General features: G+C 39.1%; 1 protein-coding gene across 7 annotated transcripts in view; it reads right to left on the reverse strand.

Moving 5' to 3' along the window:
* Positions 1-15206: 15206 nt before the first annotated feature.
* Positions 15207-19482, reverse strand: part of LOC104212226 (protein DETOXIFICATION 31-like) — a 43147-nt gene continuing 38871 nt past the window's right edge. For 2 of the 7 annotated variants that reach the window (XR_011402992.1, XR_011402991.1), the window contains exons 6-7: positions 16486-16542; positions 15456-15542 (exon numbers count right to left, since the gene is read on the reverse strand). Coding sequence is in view for 1 of the 7 variants with exons in the window: in XM_070160343.1 (XP_070016444.1) it covers positions 15446-15542 (97 nt within the window). In the remaining 6 variants the exon portion in view is untranslated. Of the gene's footprint in view, positions 15543-16271; positions 16543-19482 lie in introns of those variants that run through there. The other 5 variants (XM_070160343.1, XM_070160346.1, XR_011402989.1 and 2 more) reach the window with 3 other exon arrangements.

The following is a 19482-nucleotide window of genomic DNA, read 5'->3' on the forward strand; positions in this document are numbered from 1 at the left end:
GTGGCAGTCTCCTATTTTTTCGAGAGGTTAGTTGAGATCTATATCCGGGAGATTATTTGTCTTCATGGTGTGCCTGTGTCTATCATTTTGGACCAAGTTACTGAGTTTACCTCACATTTCTGGAGAGTAGTTCAGCAAGAGTTGGGCACACGGGTTGAGTTGAGCACATCATTTCTTCCTCAGACGGACGAGCGGTTCGAGCACACTATTCAGATTTTGAAGGATATGTTTCGAGCTTGTGTCATTGACTTTGGAGGCTCGTGGGATTAGTTTTTGCCTCTAGCAGAGTTTGCCTACAACAATAGCTACCAGTCGAGTATCCAGATGGCTCCTTATGAGGCTTTATATGGTAAATGATGTCGGTCACCGGTTGGGTGGTTTGAGCTAGGAGAGGCTCGGTTGTTGGGTACGGATCTAGTACAGGATGCCTTGGACAAGGTCAGGATCATTTAGGATACGCTTCGTACAGCCCAGTCCAAGCAAAAGAGTTACGCCGACCGTAAGGTTCGAGATTTGGCATTCATGGTCAGTGAGCGGTTATTGCTTCGGGTGTCACCTATGAAGGGCGTGATAGGATTTGGAAAGATGGTCAAGCTTAGCCCTAGATTCATTGGCCCGTTTGAGATTCTTGATCGAGTGGGAGAGGTGGCTTACAGACTTGCGTTGCCGCCGAGCTTATCAACCGTACATCCAGTGTTTCATGTGTCCATGCTTCGAAAGTATCACGGTGATCCATCCCATGTGTTAGATTTCAGCACTGTCCAGTTGGACAGGGACTTGTCCTATGAGGAGGAGCCGGTAGCTATTCTAGACTAGTAGGTTCGTCAGTTGAGATCAAAGAGTTTTCCTTCTGTTCGTGTTCAGTGGAGAGGTCATCCTGCTGAGGCATCGACCTGGGAGTCCAAGTCCAATATGCGGAGCCGTTATCCCTATCTTAGCCCCGACTCAGGTACTTCCTTCTTATGTCCGTTCGAGGATGAACGGTTATTTTAGAGGTGGAGGATGTGATGACCCAAGAGGTCATCACTTGTGTAAGAAACAAATTTTGTGTTTTGAGGCCTTAACCCTCATTTTTACCTCACCTCGATTTGTGTGCATGTTCCAGATGTATATCCGAAAAGCTTTTATATGAAAATATGAGAAATAGACATTTCTAGAGTTAAAATTTGAATATGGTTGAGTTTGGTCAACATTTTGAGTAAACGGACCTGAATCTGTATTTCGATGATCCTGGGAGGTCAGCAGTAAAATATGAGACTTGGGCGTATGCCCAGAAATGAATTCCGAGGTCCCAAGCCTTAGAAATCAATTTTTGAAAGAAATTATTTTGCTGAAATTATTTATGAACTAAAGAAAAGAATTAATGTTTGAAACCATTGGTATCGGGCCCGTATTTTGGTTCCGGAGCCTGGTACAAACTTGTTAAATTATTTAAATGATAACTGTGAAATTTTGTGAAAAAGGGAATTTATTTGACGTTATTTGGACCTTCGGTTGAAGAGTTATGAACTTTAAGTGTTCTTGATGAAAAAGATGAGTTTTTGAGGTTTAATTCATAGTTTTACTTGTTATTTTGATTATTTGATCGCACGAACAAGTCCGTATGATGTTTTTGGACTTGCGTGCATGTTTGGTTTGGAGCCCCGATGGCTCGGGTGAGTTTTGGATAGGCCGCAGAGTGTTTTCAACTTAGGAAGTTTTAGATTTTCAACTGCTGTGTGTTGCAGGTCTGCAGGCTTCGCAATTGCGAGCTCGCATTTGCGAGAGACCCTTCGCAATTGCGATGATGGGCTGGGGCAGGAAGCCTCGTATTTGCGAGGATTATGTCGCAAATGCGGCTTCAATAGGGACCGCAAATGCAAATAATTGTTCACAATTGCGAAGGCAGCAGGATTTGGCCTAGCTTCGCATTTGCAAAGACTGGGTGTCATTTGCGATCCTGACTTCGCAAATACGATATCTGCACCTGTGCAAATTATAACTTAGCCAAAATCTCTCATTTTTCAAACCCTTTCAAAACCAAAACTCTCTTGGGCGATTTTTCAAAGACAAGTACTCTTCCAAATCGATTATAAGTCATTTCTAACTTGTTTTTATTAATCTTTAACATCTTTTCTCATGATTTCAACTCAAAATCAAAGGTTTTCATGGGGGAAATTGGGTGATTTGGGTTGAACCTAGGTTTTTAAAATTTTGGGGATTTGGACCTCGATTTGAGGTCCGATTTCAAAATAAATTGTATATTTGGGTTCGTGGGGGAATGGGTAATCGGGTTTTGGTTCGAACCTCGGATTTTGACCATGTAGGCCCGGGGGCGATTTTTGACTTTTGGGAAAAACTTTAGAAAACCTATTTTCATGCATTGTAATTGATTCATTGAGCATTTATTGATATAGTTAAGTAACTTGTGGCTACATACGAGCAAATTGGTGGTGGAATCATGAGGTAAAGCGATAGTTGAGGCTTGAATTGTGTTCGTGGTATCGAGGTAAGTGTTTGGTCTAACCTTAGCTTGAGGGAATAGGAGTCGAGTCTTAATTACTATGTTTTAACTGTGGAGTATGACGTATAGGCATGGTGACGAGTATCTATACGTCAGTGTCAAGCATGCCCATGAGTCTTGTGTTAAATTTAATGACTTCGTTATGGTTTATTCGTGCTTCATATGAGAATTATATTATTGTTCCCTTGCCAGGATGTTGTTGTAATATTATTGTTCCCTTGTCGGGATGTTGTTATTATATTATTGTTCTCTTGCCTGGATGTTGTTGTTACATTATTGTTCCTTTGCTGGGATGTTGTGGTTATACTATTGTTCCCTTGCCAGGATTCTTTTATGATTAGTGTTGATAAATGAAATGGGAGCGGCTTGCACGCCTACAATAGTAATATATGAAATGGGAGCGGGTTGCACGCCTGCAACAGTAATATGTGAAATGGGAGCGGGTTGCACGTCTGCAACGGCAGTATATTAAATGGGAGCGGGTTGCACGCCTGCAACGGTAAGATATGAAATGGGAGCGGGTTGCACGCTTGCAACGGTAATATGTGAAATGGGAGCAAGTTGCACGCCTGCAACGGTAATATGTGAAATGGGAGCGGGTTGCACGCCTGCAACGGTAATATGTGAAATGGGAGCGGGTTGCACGCATGCAACGGTAATATATGAAATGGGATTGGGTTGCATGCCTGCAACGGTATTACATGTGTACTTGTTTCTTATTTCCTTATCTTTTTCTAGTATTTGATTTATGGCGTTCTTTACATTTTTCTACTTTTATTCTGTTTGTTACCTGTTACTCCCCGCAGCATGTTTCCCCCGCCTAACTTTAGTTGCAGTTATCTACTTTTATTTCTACTTTATATGATTTAACTGCACAGGTTTATTTGGTAGTCTAGTCCTAGCCTCGTCACTACTTCTCCGAGGTTAGAGGCACTTACCACCAGATGGGGTCGGTTGTGCTGATACTACACTCTGCACTGTGTGCAGATACTGATACTGGAGCGTTTGGACCGCAGTGAGGGTGATGTCTTTAGTCCATTCAGGCGACTCGAGGTAGTCCTGTAGGCGTCCGCGGGCCTGGGCAGCTCCTCCTATCTTTTCTCTTTCTGTTTTTACTTTTTCAGAGACAGACTTATATATTTCATTCAGACCTTATTTGTAGTATTCTTAGACAGTCCGTGGCTTGTGACACCAAATTGTGGGTAGTATTGTACTTTAAATTATGTAGCAGTGTTTTTGAAATATTAAGTTTCGTCTTCCGCATTTTGAGTTATTTAATTTATTTCGCTGATTAATCACTTATTATTTTAAATTGTCGAACATGTTTAATGAATATGGTAATGATTGTATAATATTCGGCTTGCCTAGCTTCCATGAGTAGGCACCATCATGACTCCCGGTGGTAGAAAATTCGGGTCGTGACACTGCAGAACCTTTAGGAAAAACTTCATATTCTTGAATTTCTATCATACGAATCTATTGATTTTGGTAGCTAAACTTCTGTTATTCTATTCTCTCAAAGATGGTGAGTACACGTGCTACCGGTCAGGACGGACGACCACCAGTACCACCACTTGGGGCCTCTAGAGGCCGAGGTCGCGGTCGAGGTCGTGGTAGGGACAGGGGTGTAGCCTGCACAACAGCTAGGGCAGTACCTGTAGATTCACCAGCTGTCAGACCTCCTTTTTCTACCCGAAAAGGGTATATAAGGGAGTTTTTCTAATTAAAGAGGCAATAACCGATACGTGATTATTTATATTCAAATTCAGAGTCGCAACTTGGGAGAATTTATGGTGTCCCAAGTCATCGGTTTAGAATCCCGAATCGAGGAAAGATTGACTCTGTTTTACAGTCAGCAAAACACAAAAATTCGGGTAAGGAATTCTGCTAACCCGAGAGAAGGTGTTAGGCATTCCCGGGTTTCGTGGTTTTAGCATGGTCGCTCAACTATTATTATTGGCCTAATTATATGATTAATTACATGTTTTATACCTATTGTGTGTTTTTAGCTTTTGACCTCTTTTAATTATTTATGGAATTATTCTGGAACAAGTTACGATTGTCGTACCCTTGTTTGTTTGGTACACATTGCGAATCGTGTCACGAGAATCGTACCCACGATTTATATCATGTTTAAATTATCAACATTATTAGTTGTTGTGGCCGAGTCACATAAATGTACCCCCCGAATTTGGAAATTATGTATCACAACTACGTCACGGGAACTGTACCCGTAGTCATGATGATTTAATTATGCGCCTAAAGCAAACTACGATATTCATAAACTATTTAGTAGTTATTTCCTTAGTTGCATGAGAAAGCTAAAGATAAATGTGCGGTGTGCTAATTATCATCTTTGGGCCTGCAGATCGACCTTGTCAGGCCCAATTATTTTCAAGCTACATTTAACATAATCATTGACCCATTTCATCATTAAAAGTGCAATAACAGTGCTAATCTCTAAACAATATTCTCAAATAATATGTTTCACTTATATAGAACCTTGAATTTAGTTCATCAATATAAGTAAATTACACAACAATATTAAATACAGAAATGATAAAGGGAAAGGAAGAAATACCAGAAAGTAGTAACATTGAAGAAGATTTTAGAGGTAACCATTGAAGCAATTGAACCAGCAGCAAAGAAGCACTGAGTCTTCCTCAGAAATAGCCCATAATTCAAAGTACCAGGTGTACCAGCAAAATCCCTCATTTCTATATATCCTCAAACTTAAAATAAACTTTTACCCTTTTAGATGGGTAGAAAGAAAACAACCCAACTAAGAAAAAAAATTATCCAAAGAACCTTTCTTTAACCATTTCTGAAGCAAATGCAAGGACAAATTTGTATTCTTGATTTAACAACTAACCAAAACTATGACTTTTCACCAAGAAACTTCAGCTACTTTGCTGCAACCCTTAAAAAAATTACCAAAATACGATGCCCCTTTGAGCAGTCAGGGGTTGTGCCAGCGTCTCCCAGAACTTCAATCCCCAAATAAGCCAGTGCTACATGATTCTATTGAAAGTTTGGGATTTATAATTCACCATAAAAATGAGGTGGGGAACATTGTGAGTTGTTATGCAGACACGACTTAAACTCTTGTTTGAGAAGCTTAACCCAAAAGAAACTAAAAATTTATCTCTATTTTACATTTCCTCTTAATTGCTCATAAATTATCAAAGATTATTTAGAAAGTAACTACAGATCTATGAGGTTCAATCTTTTCTTTCAAAAACAAGGATAAGAAGAAACATTTAACTAGTAATAAGACTTCTTTTAATAAAGCACTGTCAGCAAACTGGTAAAATAATAATGCAATTTTAAAACCTCAATTAAACAATATTTCTGGATATGCCAGATCTAGAAAAGGTAGATATAACAGCATAAAGTACAACCAAATAAATCTAACATAGTCTTAATGGAACAGATTTATTGTGAACCACGGGTTTCAAAGGAGACATCTTTATTTTGTGTTGTCTATGTGTTAGCTGTTATATCTCTCCTTTTAGGAATTAGAAAATTGGAGATTGAAAGATTTTTGTTCCATCCGTTCCTTTCAAGAAAATGGCTGTCGTGTTTTTGTTGTCTAAGTCTAGGAATTGGAATCTTAGGGTAGGGTTTCTATAATTGGATATTTTATATGGAGGTGGGAAGGGATGATGGCCATTGGATTAGAAGGAAATAGATGGCTAGGATTCAATTTTGCACTTAAGTGGGCTAATGGGTTGGGAAGAATGGGCTAAGGGTAATTGGGTTAGACCATGTCTTTTGGGTTTGAACTTAGGCTAAGAAGACCAAATAATACAATGTATCTATAAAGTGTAAAATCACAATTAATTAAAATAAACTAATATAAAATTAAGTACTAAAAGTGAAACTCATTTTTGTATTTTTAAATGTTATAATAAAGTAAAAAGTAGGAAGAATAAGCTAAAACCACAATGAAATTAAAATACTATAAATATAAATATACTAATTGACTTTAAACTAAAGATGAAAATATATTTTTTTTTGTAATTTTTTTATGTGATAGAATAAAGTAAAAGAGTCAAAACTATTTAAAATAATGATATTAAACCTAAAATAAATATTTTATGCTAAAATGTATGAAATCTCGGCGAGGGTCAAAAATGACATGTTTACACCTGCCCCTCTTTGACTGGAAATGCGAATAGTTTTCAGACAAAAAACGATGAGACAAGTTTTTTGACCTGACCCTTATTTAGAGAGACCAAAAGCTAAAAGAAAGGAGAATGTGACCGAGCCCTGGTATCTAAGCTGCCTACATATCCTTGGCTATAAAGGAATCAGGTCACGTGTAGTTCAGAAGTAGGAACAGTGGTGGAGTATACCGAGGTGGAGAGCCGATTGAGGTGCCGTTCCATCAAGGTTCCGGTCTACAGTCCTGTTATTACATCAAAATCAGAAAAAATAAAAAAGACTAACTAAGCCTGTCAACTATGAGTTACAAGATTCCTATCTTTGAGTCTTCTGAAGATTGAACTTGAGTCTTGGTTGGTTCTTCATGCGGACTCTGATCTGAATCTTGATGCTAGTTAGCTGCAGGTGTTAGTTCACTCTTCCACGGCTTCTTCGGATCAAGACCGGACTTGTAGTGCTCGTAACTTCAGCCAAGTCTTGAGCAGCTCACATCTTTCATCTGCTTCTACATTTGGATTCACGCCCCACTTTTTTCCTTTTCTTTCTTTTTTTCATGGATTGAGACTTCTTCTTTGGTCATCTCAAACCCCCGTTCCTCGAGATAAAAACCTAATTCTTCAAGAAACTCGTGCTACCTCCTATTTGAAACTTGAAATGAATTCTGAAATGACTTCCCCCATTCTCCAGGTGGGTGCCTGCTACTGATTGGAAACTTCAAATAAATTCCCTAGTTTTCCAGGTGGGCGCATGATGCTTAAACTTTGAGATGAATTTCTTTATTTTCTAGGTGGGCATCTGCGACTTAAACTTGAAATGAATTCCCTTGTTTTAAAGGTGGGTACCTGCAACTTAAACTTTGAGATGAATTTCCTTATTTTTTCCAGGTGGGCGCCTACCATTACTTGAAATGAGTTCCCTTGTTTTCCAGGTACGCGCCTGATGCCAAAACTTGAAATTTATTCCCTTGTTTTCAAGGTGGGCGCCTGATGCCAAAAGTTAAAATGAATTCCCTTGTTTTTCAGGTGGGCACCTGATGCCAAAACTTGTTTTCCCTTGTTTTCCAGGTGGGCGCCTGATGCCAAAACTTGAAATCAATTCCCTTGTTTTCCAGGTGGGCGCCTGATGCCAAAACTTGAAATATATTCCCTTGTTTTCCAGGTGGGCGCCTGATTCCAAAACTTGTAATGTATTCCCTTATTTTCCAGGTGGGCGCCTGCTGCCAATACTTGAAAAGTATTCCCTTGTTTTCCAGGTGGGCGCCTGATGCCAAAAGTTAAAATGAATTCCCTTGTTTTTCAGGTGGGCACCTGATGCCAAAACTTGAAATGTATTTCCTTGTTTTCCAGGTGGACGCCTGATGCCAAAACTTGAAATATATTCCCTTGTTTTCCAGGTGAGTACCTGATGCCAAACTTTAAATGTATTCCCTTGTTTTCCAGGTGGGCACCTGATGCCAAAACTTGAAATGTATTCCCTTATTTTCCAGGTGGACGCCTAATGCCAAAACATGAAATGTATTCCCTTGTTTTCTAGGTAAGCGCCTGATGCCAAAACTTGAAATGTATTCCCTTGTTTTCCAGGTGGGCGCCTGATGCTTAAACTTGAAATGAATTCCCTTGTTTTCTAGGTCGACACCTGATGCCAAAACTTAAAATAAATTCCCTTGTTTTCTAGGCGGGCGCCTGATGCCAAACTTGAAATGTATTCCCTTGTTTTCCAGGTGGGCGCCTGATGCCAAAACTTTAAATTAATTCCCTTGTTTTCCAGGTGGGCGCCTTGTCACGACCCAAACCGAAGGGCCGCAACGGGCACCCGATGCCTTACTCAACCGAGTACCAACGTAACATATCTTTCTTAACATGTTATCATGAGTAAATGAGCCAGAAAACCCGTCATGAGATAACAAGAATAAAACATAAGGGAATACTCAACATATGAAGACCTAACATGATATACAAACTAATATATGTGACATACGGGCCTATAAGGCCGACATGACCATTAGTAGACTCGAAACATAGGCCGACAAGGCCATACGATTATCCATACACCTGACATCTGTCTACAAGCCTCTAAGAGTACATAAAATCATAAAGGTCGGGACAGGGCCCTGCTATACCAATCGATACATATCCAAAGCATACTGACCAAATAGGAAACTCCGGAGCAAGTGGAGTGCACCAACACCTTCGCTAAGCTGATAGCCTACTAGGAGGACTGTCAACCTATCAATCGGGACCTGCAGGAATGAAACGCAGCGTCCCCAGGCAAAAGGGACGTCAGTACGAATAAAGTCCCGAGTATGTTAGACAGGAAAGCATAAACAAGAACAGTAATGTAAAGAGAGAGATAGAGGAGATACAACCTGTAACATCTGAGTGCCTCTAGGGGCTATGATATTAAATGCATAATACATATATATACATAAAAATTTTAAAAACAATCGCCTCTGTGGGTATCATCATCATCATATCGTACCCGGCCTCAAAGAGGACTCGGTAAAAGCGTACCCGACCATCATAAGGTTCGGTAGCATCGTACCCGGCCACGTGGAGCTCGGTAAAACCCAACTGATCAGTGGTTGCACAATATGTGTCGTACCCGGCCGACTATAGCGCGACTCGGTAGAGTAAAATAGATACATATACATAATGCATGCTCGACTCATGGAATCACATTCTAAACCTTTTGGAGTGACTTAAGAACATTATGGACATCCCTACCATCAATATGAACCTTAGTAGGATTTAAGGATCATACACACTTGTTTAGAATAATTTTATAAGGAAAGAACAACATGGACAACCTTAGTTTATAGGAGTAGAGTCATTATGAAATAGCGTATCGTTTATGTTCATTTCATTTTAGATCATGCCAAAAGAAAGAAGAAAGTGCCTTAACATACCTTAAACCCGTTGAGTCCCTAATCCCTTCCAAGCAACTCTTCAAACAAGTCAACTCAATCTATCATAGTATAAGGAGATTCAAAATCAGTGCTGAGCAAAGGCTAAGTCTATAACTTAAGCTAGTAGCTCGTTTACGTAAATTTGGGCAGCATCTCCCTTGTAACAAGGGCCTCCTCCAATACCATATACCAACAACTTTATTCACTAGTTCATGTCTAGCCCATCCATTTAACTTAATCAACATCAAGATAACCTTAGGCACAAGCAAGATCACAATATACATACCTTATACAGTAACTTCAAGTCAAAATCCAAGTTATATTCAGTTTACAACAACCCTTAATAGCAATACAACACCATAGAAGTGACTTAAGTTAATCCAAGTATTATCTTGTAGTTTATCATCCTAACAACTTAACCAACATACAATCAAGCTTAAGCACAATTAGTAGGTTGTTATACTCACCTTAGACAGCAGCAACAACTTGGAATTTCATCCAAATACAGCCCACAACAATCCTCAATGACAACACAACCTCAAAGAGGTGTTGTTCTTCACTAGAACTAAGTTTTGATATTGAAATATGGTGTAATCACTTCAAACCCTTGTGGTATAAGTTTATGAGGGTTAGGAGAGGTTTGGAAACGAATTTTAGTTGAAAAATGAGTAAAAATAGGCGTCCAAATCGTTTATAAATTGAAGTAGGTCAACCACCGCCTAAGTGGGTCCAATTGGGAGCTGCTTGCGCGGTTTCGCGAAAATGCGAATATCTCTCTACCCCGATGTCGTATTGACAAACGGTTTAATGCGTTAGAAAATAGACTCGTAGACGTTCAATTTGATAGGTAGAACACCCCATGATTCCAAGTATATTTGGAGAAATTATCAGATACATTTGACCTAAATTTCAGCAAATTTATGAATGTAACTTGTGATGACCTTTGCCAACTCTTGTTCCACAACTTGCTTGCCTTCAAAATGTAGAAAATCAATATCATACGACTAAAATAACTCATAGAATAACCTTCTTATCATGTTAATAACCCTAGTCTCACCCCAAAGTACATGTTATAACATTCCAAACTTGTCGACTTTTGACAAAACTTATTTTCTTCAATTGGTTTAGCTTCTAAGATTTCCAACCCTCTTGGTACTCGTTATTCATGATCTTAAATATTTGTATCCTCCAAGGTAACATGATTAACTTACTTTATTTGCTTCCAAATATAATCTCATTTCCGAGCTTGCATCAATGACTTACGATGTACTCTCACGTATGAAAAGTTGGGGTGTAACACGGCTGATGCCAAAACTTGAAATGAATTCCCTTGTTTTCCAGGTGGGCGCCTGATGCCAAAACTTGAATGTATTCCCTTGTTTTCCAGGTGGGAGCCTGATGCCAAACTTGAAATGTATTTCCTTGTTTTTTAGGTGGGCGCCTGATAACAAAACTTGAATATATTCCCTTGTTTTTCAGGTGGGCGCCTGATGCCAAAACTTAAAATGAATTCCCTTATTTTCCAGGTAGGAACCTGATGCCAAAACTTGAAATGTATTCCCTTGTTTTCCAGGTAGGCGCCTGATACCAAAACTTTAAATGTATTCCATTGTTTTCCAGGTGGGTGCCTCATACGAAAACGTGAAATGAATTCCCTTGTTATCCAGGTGGGCGTTTGCATTGTGACAAAACAAACAAAACAAAAGAAACTTTTCTGCTCCAGTTTGGTACCGGGAACATCTGTGAGTGTTAATCAAATCTTGTTATCCAAAAGAGCTATAAGAATTTAAAAGCTAAATCCCATTATCCAAGAGAGTGCTGAAAATTTAAAATTAAATCTCATCTTAAGAGTGAAAACTTCCAAGCTAAATTCTATTTCCTAATGGTAAAACTTACGCTAAATCTTATTATCTACGAAGGTCTTAAAAAACCTTAAAATTACATCCCATTATCTAGGAGGGTCTTGAAACTTTATATTAAATCCCATTATCCAGGAGGGTCCTGAAAACCTGAATTTAAATTCCATTATCCAGGGGGGTCCTGAGAACATAAAACTACATCCCATTATCCAGGAGGGTCCTGAACCTTTATATTAAATTCCATTATCCATGAGGGTCCTGAAAACTTGAAATTAAATTCATTATCCAGGAGGGTCTTGAGAACTTAAAACTACATCTCATTATCCAAGAGGGTCCTGAAAACTTGAAATTAAATCCCGTTATCTAAGAGGGTCTTGAGAAGCTGAGAATGAACTTACCTGAGCCATGCTCTCTTCCTTGAGGATCTCTGCTGAACGAACAAAATTCCTTGCCTCTTAACTATGCTTTCCTCAAGGAGGTTCCTACAGATCGAACAAATTTTCTTGCCCCTTCTCAAACCGCCTTTGTGCTGACAAAATTTGGGCATGACACTTAAAAAAATTCAAGTTTCCAAGCTTTGATTTGGACATAGTCTCCATACCTGTTTCAAATAAAGAAAACTTGTGAGTTTAAACATGGTGGTTGGTTTGTGGCCTTGACTTTGAGGGCGATTGCTCCTTCACTTCCCATGATAACTTTGATTTCAACTCGAAAGACCTTGCTTGTTTATTGACTGACCACTTTCTCTGTCACCCTTATCACGGAAAATACCTCTTATCCGTTCAAACCCAATACCCTTTATCTGTTGCATTGTGCTCATGAATTGACATATGTCGAACCTTTGTATTTCACATGAATCCCAAAGCACGTTGATTGTTACCAACTCAGTGCGCATATTGTTCTTTCTTGATGTATGCCACTTTGATGTGCTAGCCAGATTCCGTTTTATGCAATTGGAAAACTGGTGGCAAATTTTGAAGTCATTTCTCACTTGTTCTGACCAAACAGACTCAGGAAGAGGAAGTAAACAAGACAAAAGAAACAGAGTAAAGGACAATGAAAATAGATGATTCCTAACAAGAAAACTACAAAGTAGAAACTTATAAGATGTGGATACCGATTCTAATGACCATGATATGCACCTTTGGATTAAGTGGCCTAATCTATCGAACAAGTCTAATGTTCAACTCTCGTTGTACCTCTGAGTCGTGAAACTGGGCTTCCATGCTCCGATTATCCTATCTGATTAACGGTCCTTATTCGATTTGTAGTGCCCGAAGGGTTTTCACCATCAAACATCTCTCATTTTATTCTTTCTCACAACTTACCATCGCCTTATGATGCCTGTGAAGGTTTTCACCAATAAGTCTCTCTTATTTTTTTTTATTTCCTCTAATTTTGTAGATGACAAGGCATTGACCATAGTAAAAACATCATATGCTCCTTGCATGTCGAGCTCAGAACTCTCAAAGATTATCTAGGAGGTCTTTTTTGGACTCTAATGTGGCTTTTGGATAGGGTTAGAAAGAAAGGAATCAGAAAGGCTCAAAACAACTAAGACATCGGGGTTAATTTATTTACAACTTTTGGAATCCATTCTAAAAACTTTGCCCTAATTTCTAAAATAAGGGAATTTGAATCTTCTTTTTTTGAGATGAAATTTCTAAGAAGATTGCCACACTCTTGACTTCATGGGATAATGAAATATTTTATTTTGGTATGAACGAACTATAAGGCTGCCTACGTATCTTGCGGTGACAAGAATCAGGTCAAACATAGTTCAATGGGATACTTACTTTTCGTTGCTATTCTTCTTTTTTCTTTTTTTTTTCTTTTTTTGTTTTTTCTTTTTCTTCTTTTTTTTTCTATTTTCTCTTTTGATTTTTTTCTTTTTGACTTTCCTTTTAGAATGAACTTTGTAAAACCAACCTATGGGGACATGAATTTTTTTTCTTTTCTTTTTATGACTCTGACTTGATTTCAAAAGAGGGGAGGTCAAGAAAATTAGCACAGGCTTAAAAGGGGTACCGAATGGTATAAAAGTGTTTGGGTAGCTAAAAGTGGGCCTCCCAATCTCTGAAAATGTCAAGTACAACACATGCAACTTGAGAATGAAAAAGGAAGATCATGCACAACATTTCTTTTGCACCTTCGGTATTGATATCACTGATATGCCTTCCACCTTTTTTAGTGCCTTGTCAAGTACAGAACCCTCGTTGGGTGATTCCCTCTTCACAATGGATATCCTCCGTCAAGTCGGAGAAAACTTTCTTGACTTTATAGATGCACTTGAACTCAAAGTTGCCTGCTTCAAATTGTCCGGGATGCACTCTCCCTTAACGAATTCTTGTCATCTTATTAACTTCCCGATTATCTGCGCCGGTTTCACATAGTTCGGGCTTTAAATGATCTCAAAATGTCCAAATTTGTACTTATTTCCCTCAAATGTCCCTATCATCTTCAAAATTGTTTCATTGCTTCATGATTAAACTATCTTTTAAGACCAGGACTAGAATTATGCGTACATGTCATGTCAGTAGATTCAGCATGAAAAGAACTGTAAAAGGAGAAAATAACTAAACAAAAAATGACTAGAAATAACAGAAAAACAGAAAATTGCATTAGATAGACGGTGAAAGGGTTTGAGCAACAAAACAAGTAGAATAAATTAGGGTTACAACCTTGGAACAAACCTAGACATCACTAAATGAGTTACTACGACTAGAGGAACTAGGCAAAATAAAAGGATAGAAGGGTTTGAGTCATAAGACAATATCCGGATTACAACCCTGAAATAACCCGGACTAACCCGGACAACAGAAATGACAATAAAATAAACCACCAGGACTCCCCTGGCTATCCAAGAAAGGAGCATCTTTCCAATTACCAAGCTCGACATCCTAGCCACTGAGTTCCACGTCAATATTATCAAGACCATTACCCACTTCAATGTCACTAAATTCAGCCAGCAAATTCCCATAGTCTCGCTAGAGGATCGAGGAAGAATAGCTAGTGGAGGAGCTACAAAAACATGAGTGGTCAAAGGATAGGGTATGAGGTGATTTTGGCGGCTGGATATGAAAAGGTTGTGGGGAGATATCAGCAGCAGTCGGAATCTTGATTTGTGACAGTGGCATAATGGTGACAAGGCTTTCAGGGTAGTTAGTCGGAAATAATGGTGGAGGACGCACTAATCTAGGCTTGGTATATTTCGGCCCTCTGTCCTTTCAACCTTAAGACCTCTTCTTTCAACTCATATTCTGACTCAACAATCTCCTTAGACGGATCAATAACACCCGTGTCCAAGTCTTTGTTAACCATGGCTACCTTGCTCTTTGACCTTGTATTGTATGGATGAATTACTTAAAAACCACAAACCAACCACCATTCTGCTCAATGAAGATAACAAAAGGAACAAAATGGGGTCATCCTGTTAGCATTATGGCATTTAACAGCTAAAAATATCACACTGCGTGCAATTCACCTAGCAGCAATTAACGGTTCTAGAATGACTTCGAGGGTCACAGGGTCACTTGCCATCATCCCAATTTTGTTCATTTCAATCTTCTCTTTTCTTTCTTTTCTAGCACTTCTTGGCTTGCCCATTTTCCTTCCTCTTTTTTTCTTCTAATTATCACTCTTTTCACATCCTATATTCCATCTCTTTTTTTTTGTTTCCCTTTTTTTTCTTTTAACTAAAAAAAATAATTCGATCGAACCTTATGTAGGTTACCTACGTATCATGACGCTGCATGAATCAGACCAAGCGTAGTTCTGGAAAAGTAATGGATAAATTAAACTAAAAAATATATAAAAATGTTTTTGGATTATTCATTACAACTTTTTTTTATTTTCAAATACAAAACAGAAAATGCGATAATGAGAGACTCAACTAAACTATACTACAACAAACTCCAACACCAACTAAAAGAATCATTACTACTGGGCATAATTATAAAGTACAAGACAACATAAAAAAAAAGAAACAGACTCAAAACATAAAAAATTTCCTTAAGCAACTCCTGGATGCAACGATCCTGACCAGATGGTCCTGGGGTGTCTGGCATGCTCAAACTCCGGTAAGTAGATCCATACTTGTCTGAGAAAACTAAAGCCAAATAGAGTTAAAGATTAGAACACTATGTGAGACAATAAAATTCCTATCGGACACATGCATGACATGATTGAAGCTATTTTTGCAAGATGGCCTATGTGGCCAAAAGGTTGCTAGAAATGCAAACTCAACAAAAGTGACCTCTAGGACATGGAAAAATTACTTTACATAAATGACCCTTTTTGTAGAAATAGCCTATGTGGACAAAAAGATGGCTAAGCATGCAAATTCAATACAATGGACCTTAAACATAGAGAACATCTTGTTGTGGACCTAGACACTCAGACATGGGTCACTGAACCACTTTTGCAAAAATAGCCCTATTTTGCAAGACGACCTATGTGGCCAAAAATGGCTAGACATGCAAATTTGACAAGGACAGACCTTAAAGTAAAGAGACACCTAATTGTGGATTCAAGACTCTCCAGACAATTAAACAAACCACTTTTGCGAAAATAGCCATATTTTGCAAAATGACCGATATGGCCAAAAGTGGCTAGACATGCAAGAATTGGCTACGAGCCTCGAAGCCAAGAACCTAAGACTCACTAGGAAAATCGGACTCTATGTGGGCTGCCTACGTGTCACGACCCAAATTCCACTAAGGGTCATGATGGCGCCGGACAACGCTGTCACGCAAGCCAACCAAAATACTTAATTAAATTCTCATTTAAATAATTTTGAAAACTATGATTTTTCCTTCAATTTTACCAGTAAAAGATAATCATTTCAAATCAAATATGAATGTTAAGAAGTTAATACAAGATACGCCATAATTATCCCAAAACCCGGTGTCACAAGTGCATGAGCATTTACTGGAGAACGCAATAAAATACAGTAACTGTCCGGAATACAAGTGGACAAAAATGGAAAACATAGTAAAATATGCTTAAGGGGACTCTGCTGGCTGTGGGTTGTCTCGATAAATGTAGCTCACCTAAGTCTCCGTATCAACAATATCGTTATGCCACTAAGCCACTAGCCACACTTGAACCTGTGCAACAAAAATGCACAGCAAGTGTAGTATGAGGATGAAAACAGAGTGTACCCATTGAGTATCCCGTCTAATATCGAAGAAGTAGAGACGAGAGGTCGACTTTGATACTTACTAATGGTCCAATGATAATATAGAAAAGTGTGAAGAATTCATCAATTTCATAAAGCAAAATTTAATTCATACACCCGGAATACAGGTTAACAACTTCTCAAATAATAAAGGATTTCCAAAGGTTTACTTTTCATTATATTTATCAATTTATCTCTGGCCAGGAAGGGACAATTATCAACATTTAAAATTCTCAAGCAAGCAATACAAGAATGCACATATCATGCCGAGGTCGTACGGCCCGATTCAACAATATTTAAACTATGCACTGTCAGAGGGTCGAATGGCACGAACCATAGATGCATCTATTTAATCTACCGAGGCATTCGGCTCGTTCCAAAATTAAATGCAAACAGACAGTCAATCAAGAAGACAACAGGGAACAATTAACCAAAGAAAAGCCAATTCTCTTTTAACAATTTTATAAAATAAAGTTTAATCCTTTTAGAAATTCATTTACCAATTCGATAGGATTTAAGCAATTCAACTGCCAACAAGATTACAGATATTCCAAGTATAGCATGCTTTTGGGTCCTAGACTACCTGGACTTACACATAATAGTAGCTATGCACGGACTCTCGTCACCTCGTGCGTACGTAGCCCCCACAAATAGGAGCACATAACCAATTTTATCACCTATGGGGACAATTCCCTCTTACAAGGTTAGAAAGGAGACTCATCTCGCTCTGAAGATTCATAACCGACATTCCACGCTCTTCCGAAGACTCGAATCGATGCACAATGCTCCAAAACTAGCCAATAATTATGCAAATCCATTAATATATTTTCAATTATTCATTACAATCCAATTTATAACAATTCCTAACCCCGATCGAAAAGTTAACAAAATTGCCCTCGGGCCCACGTGCCCGGATTCCGAAATTTTTCGAAGATAAAGTTTACCCATGAACTCACGAACTCAAATATATGATTTTCTCTTAATTTCATACCCAAAATCATGGTCAAAATCCAAGAATATGAATTTTCTAGGTTTTCCTCAAACCCTCAAATTTTTACCAATTTACATGCAAAGCTTCATACATAATCAATGTATTTAATTCAAGATAGGTGGGGTTAGCTTACCTTGCCGTTGATGATGAAAAAACCCACTTGAAGCTCTCCAAAATCGGCTCTAATGGAAGAAATGGGGTTGAAATGAACCCAATCCCCGATTTAAAGGAACTCACTGCCTCCAACATTTCCGCATCTGCGGTCACTTGACCGCTTTTGCGGTTCTGCAGGTGCGACCCACTACCCGCTTCTGCGGTTTCTCACCATGTTGCCCTTTCCGCTTCTACTCCTCAACCACCGCAAGTGTGGTCCCTCTTTGCGGCGACATGACCGCATCTGCGGTCTCTTCATTTCTTGCCCAGAACCGCATCTGCGTCCCTCCTAGTCGCTTCTGTGGCTCCGCTCCTACGACCAAACCTCGCAGGTGCGGTTACACCAGATACCAGCTGCTGAAGCCCTTCTTCAAACTCCAAATTTGATCCATTAACCATCCGGAATCCACCTGAGGCCCCCGGGACCCCGTCCAATCACACCAACCAGTCCCACAACACATTACGGACTTGCTCGAAGCCTCAAATCATATCAAATAACGCTAAAATCATGATTCGGCCTCCAATCCAAGCTTAATGAACTTTAGAATTTCAAACTTCTACATTCGATGACGAAACCTATCAAATCACGTCCGATTGACCTCAAATTTTGCACACAAGTCATATTTGACATTACGGACCTACTCCAACTTTCGGAATTGGATTCTGACCCCGATATTAAAACAGATACGGGGAATTGTACTCAACATCACATTGTTGCGGCGCGCAACCCGATCCAAACAACATACCCATGGCGGCATGCCACCAGATCCACACATAGAATTCATATAAGAAGATACATACTGAGCCAGATTGCTCATTACAACAAAATACCGAGTGTCGGTCACAAGCACGCTAAGTGCATAATACCATCCATAGGGAGACATATAGCGCCATAAGCTACAAAAATCAAGCACAACTGAGGTGCGATATACGATCTGAATCTCAAGAGCCATTATGCTCATATAACATCATCTTTACGCGGAACCTCAACATATAAGAAATTTACCAAGCTGTCTCATAACCCATGCGGCGCGATATATCACTACATGAAATAGTTGACGACAAAATAGTACCCCGACTACTTTTCCATAAGGAGCGCATTGCTGAAATGAACACATCTGGTCTAATATAAGCCCATATTCACATTTAGATCCATCCACAGACCTCAAGCTTATTCTGAGCGCACTAAACTAGGCTAATAACCTTTCAAACGTCCATAATAACTCCCTTTTTTCTCATACACAGGAGAACTACCATCATGACCGTAGTAATCCTCCACAGTTAACAACCCTATAAACTGAGTGTCCTCCAGGCATCAATTATCAATTTAATGACATCACTACAATCTTCATACTTGGTTTAACTCCTCAATCAATCAAGTGACTACATGCCACACATATACAACCTTCCCGTGGGGCATGCTCCTACAACCTTTTGTAACAGATGACAGGTATGTACATCCAAACCACCGGTCACACTAAAGCTGAAAAGCGATCAAGAATCCTTAACCAGGATGTGTAGCCTTTTTCACAAAACACCGATCTCAGGTGACGTTGAAGACAATACCAACTTGCTTTAAACATCGAGACTCCTTTACTACTCATCCGAGCTTGTGACATCCTTTTCAACACCAAACTGCAACCTTGATCCTCACTTCAAATTCCATACCACTCCCTGCACCCAACATGCCAATATACGATAGAACACAATCTTCATCATAACTCT

The sequence above is a fragment of the Nicotiana sylvestris genome, chromosome 10, assembly GCF_000393655.2.
Source record: "Nicotiana sylvestris chromosome 10, ASM39365v2, whole genome shotgun sequence".
NCBI classification, from domain to species: domain Eukaryota; kingdom Viridiplantae; phylum Streptophyta; class Magnoliopsida; order Solanales; family Solanaceae; genus Nicotiana; species Nicotiana sylvestris.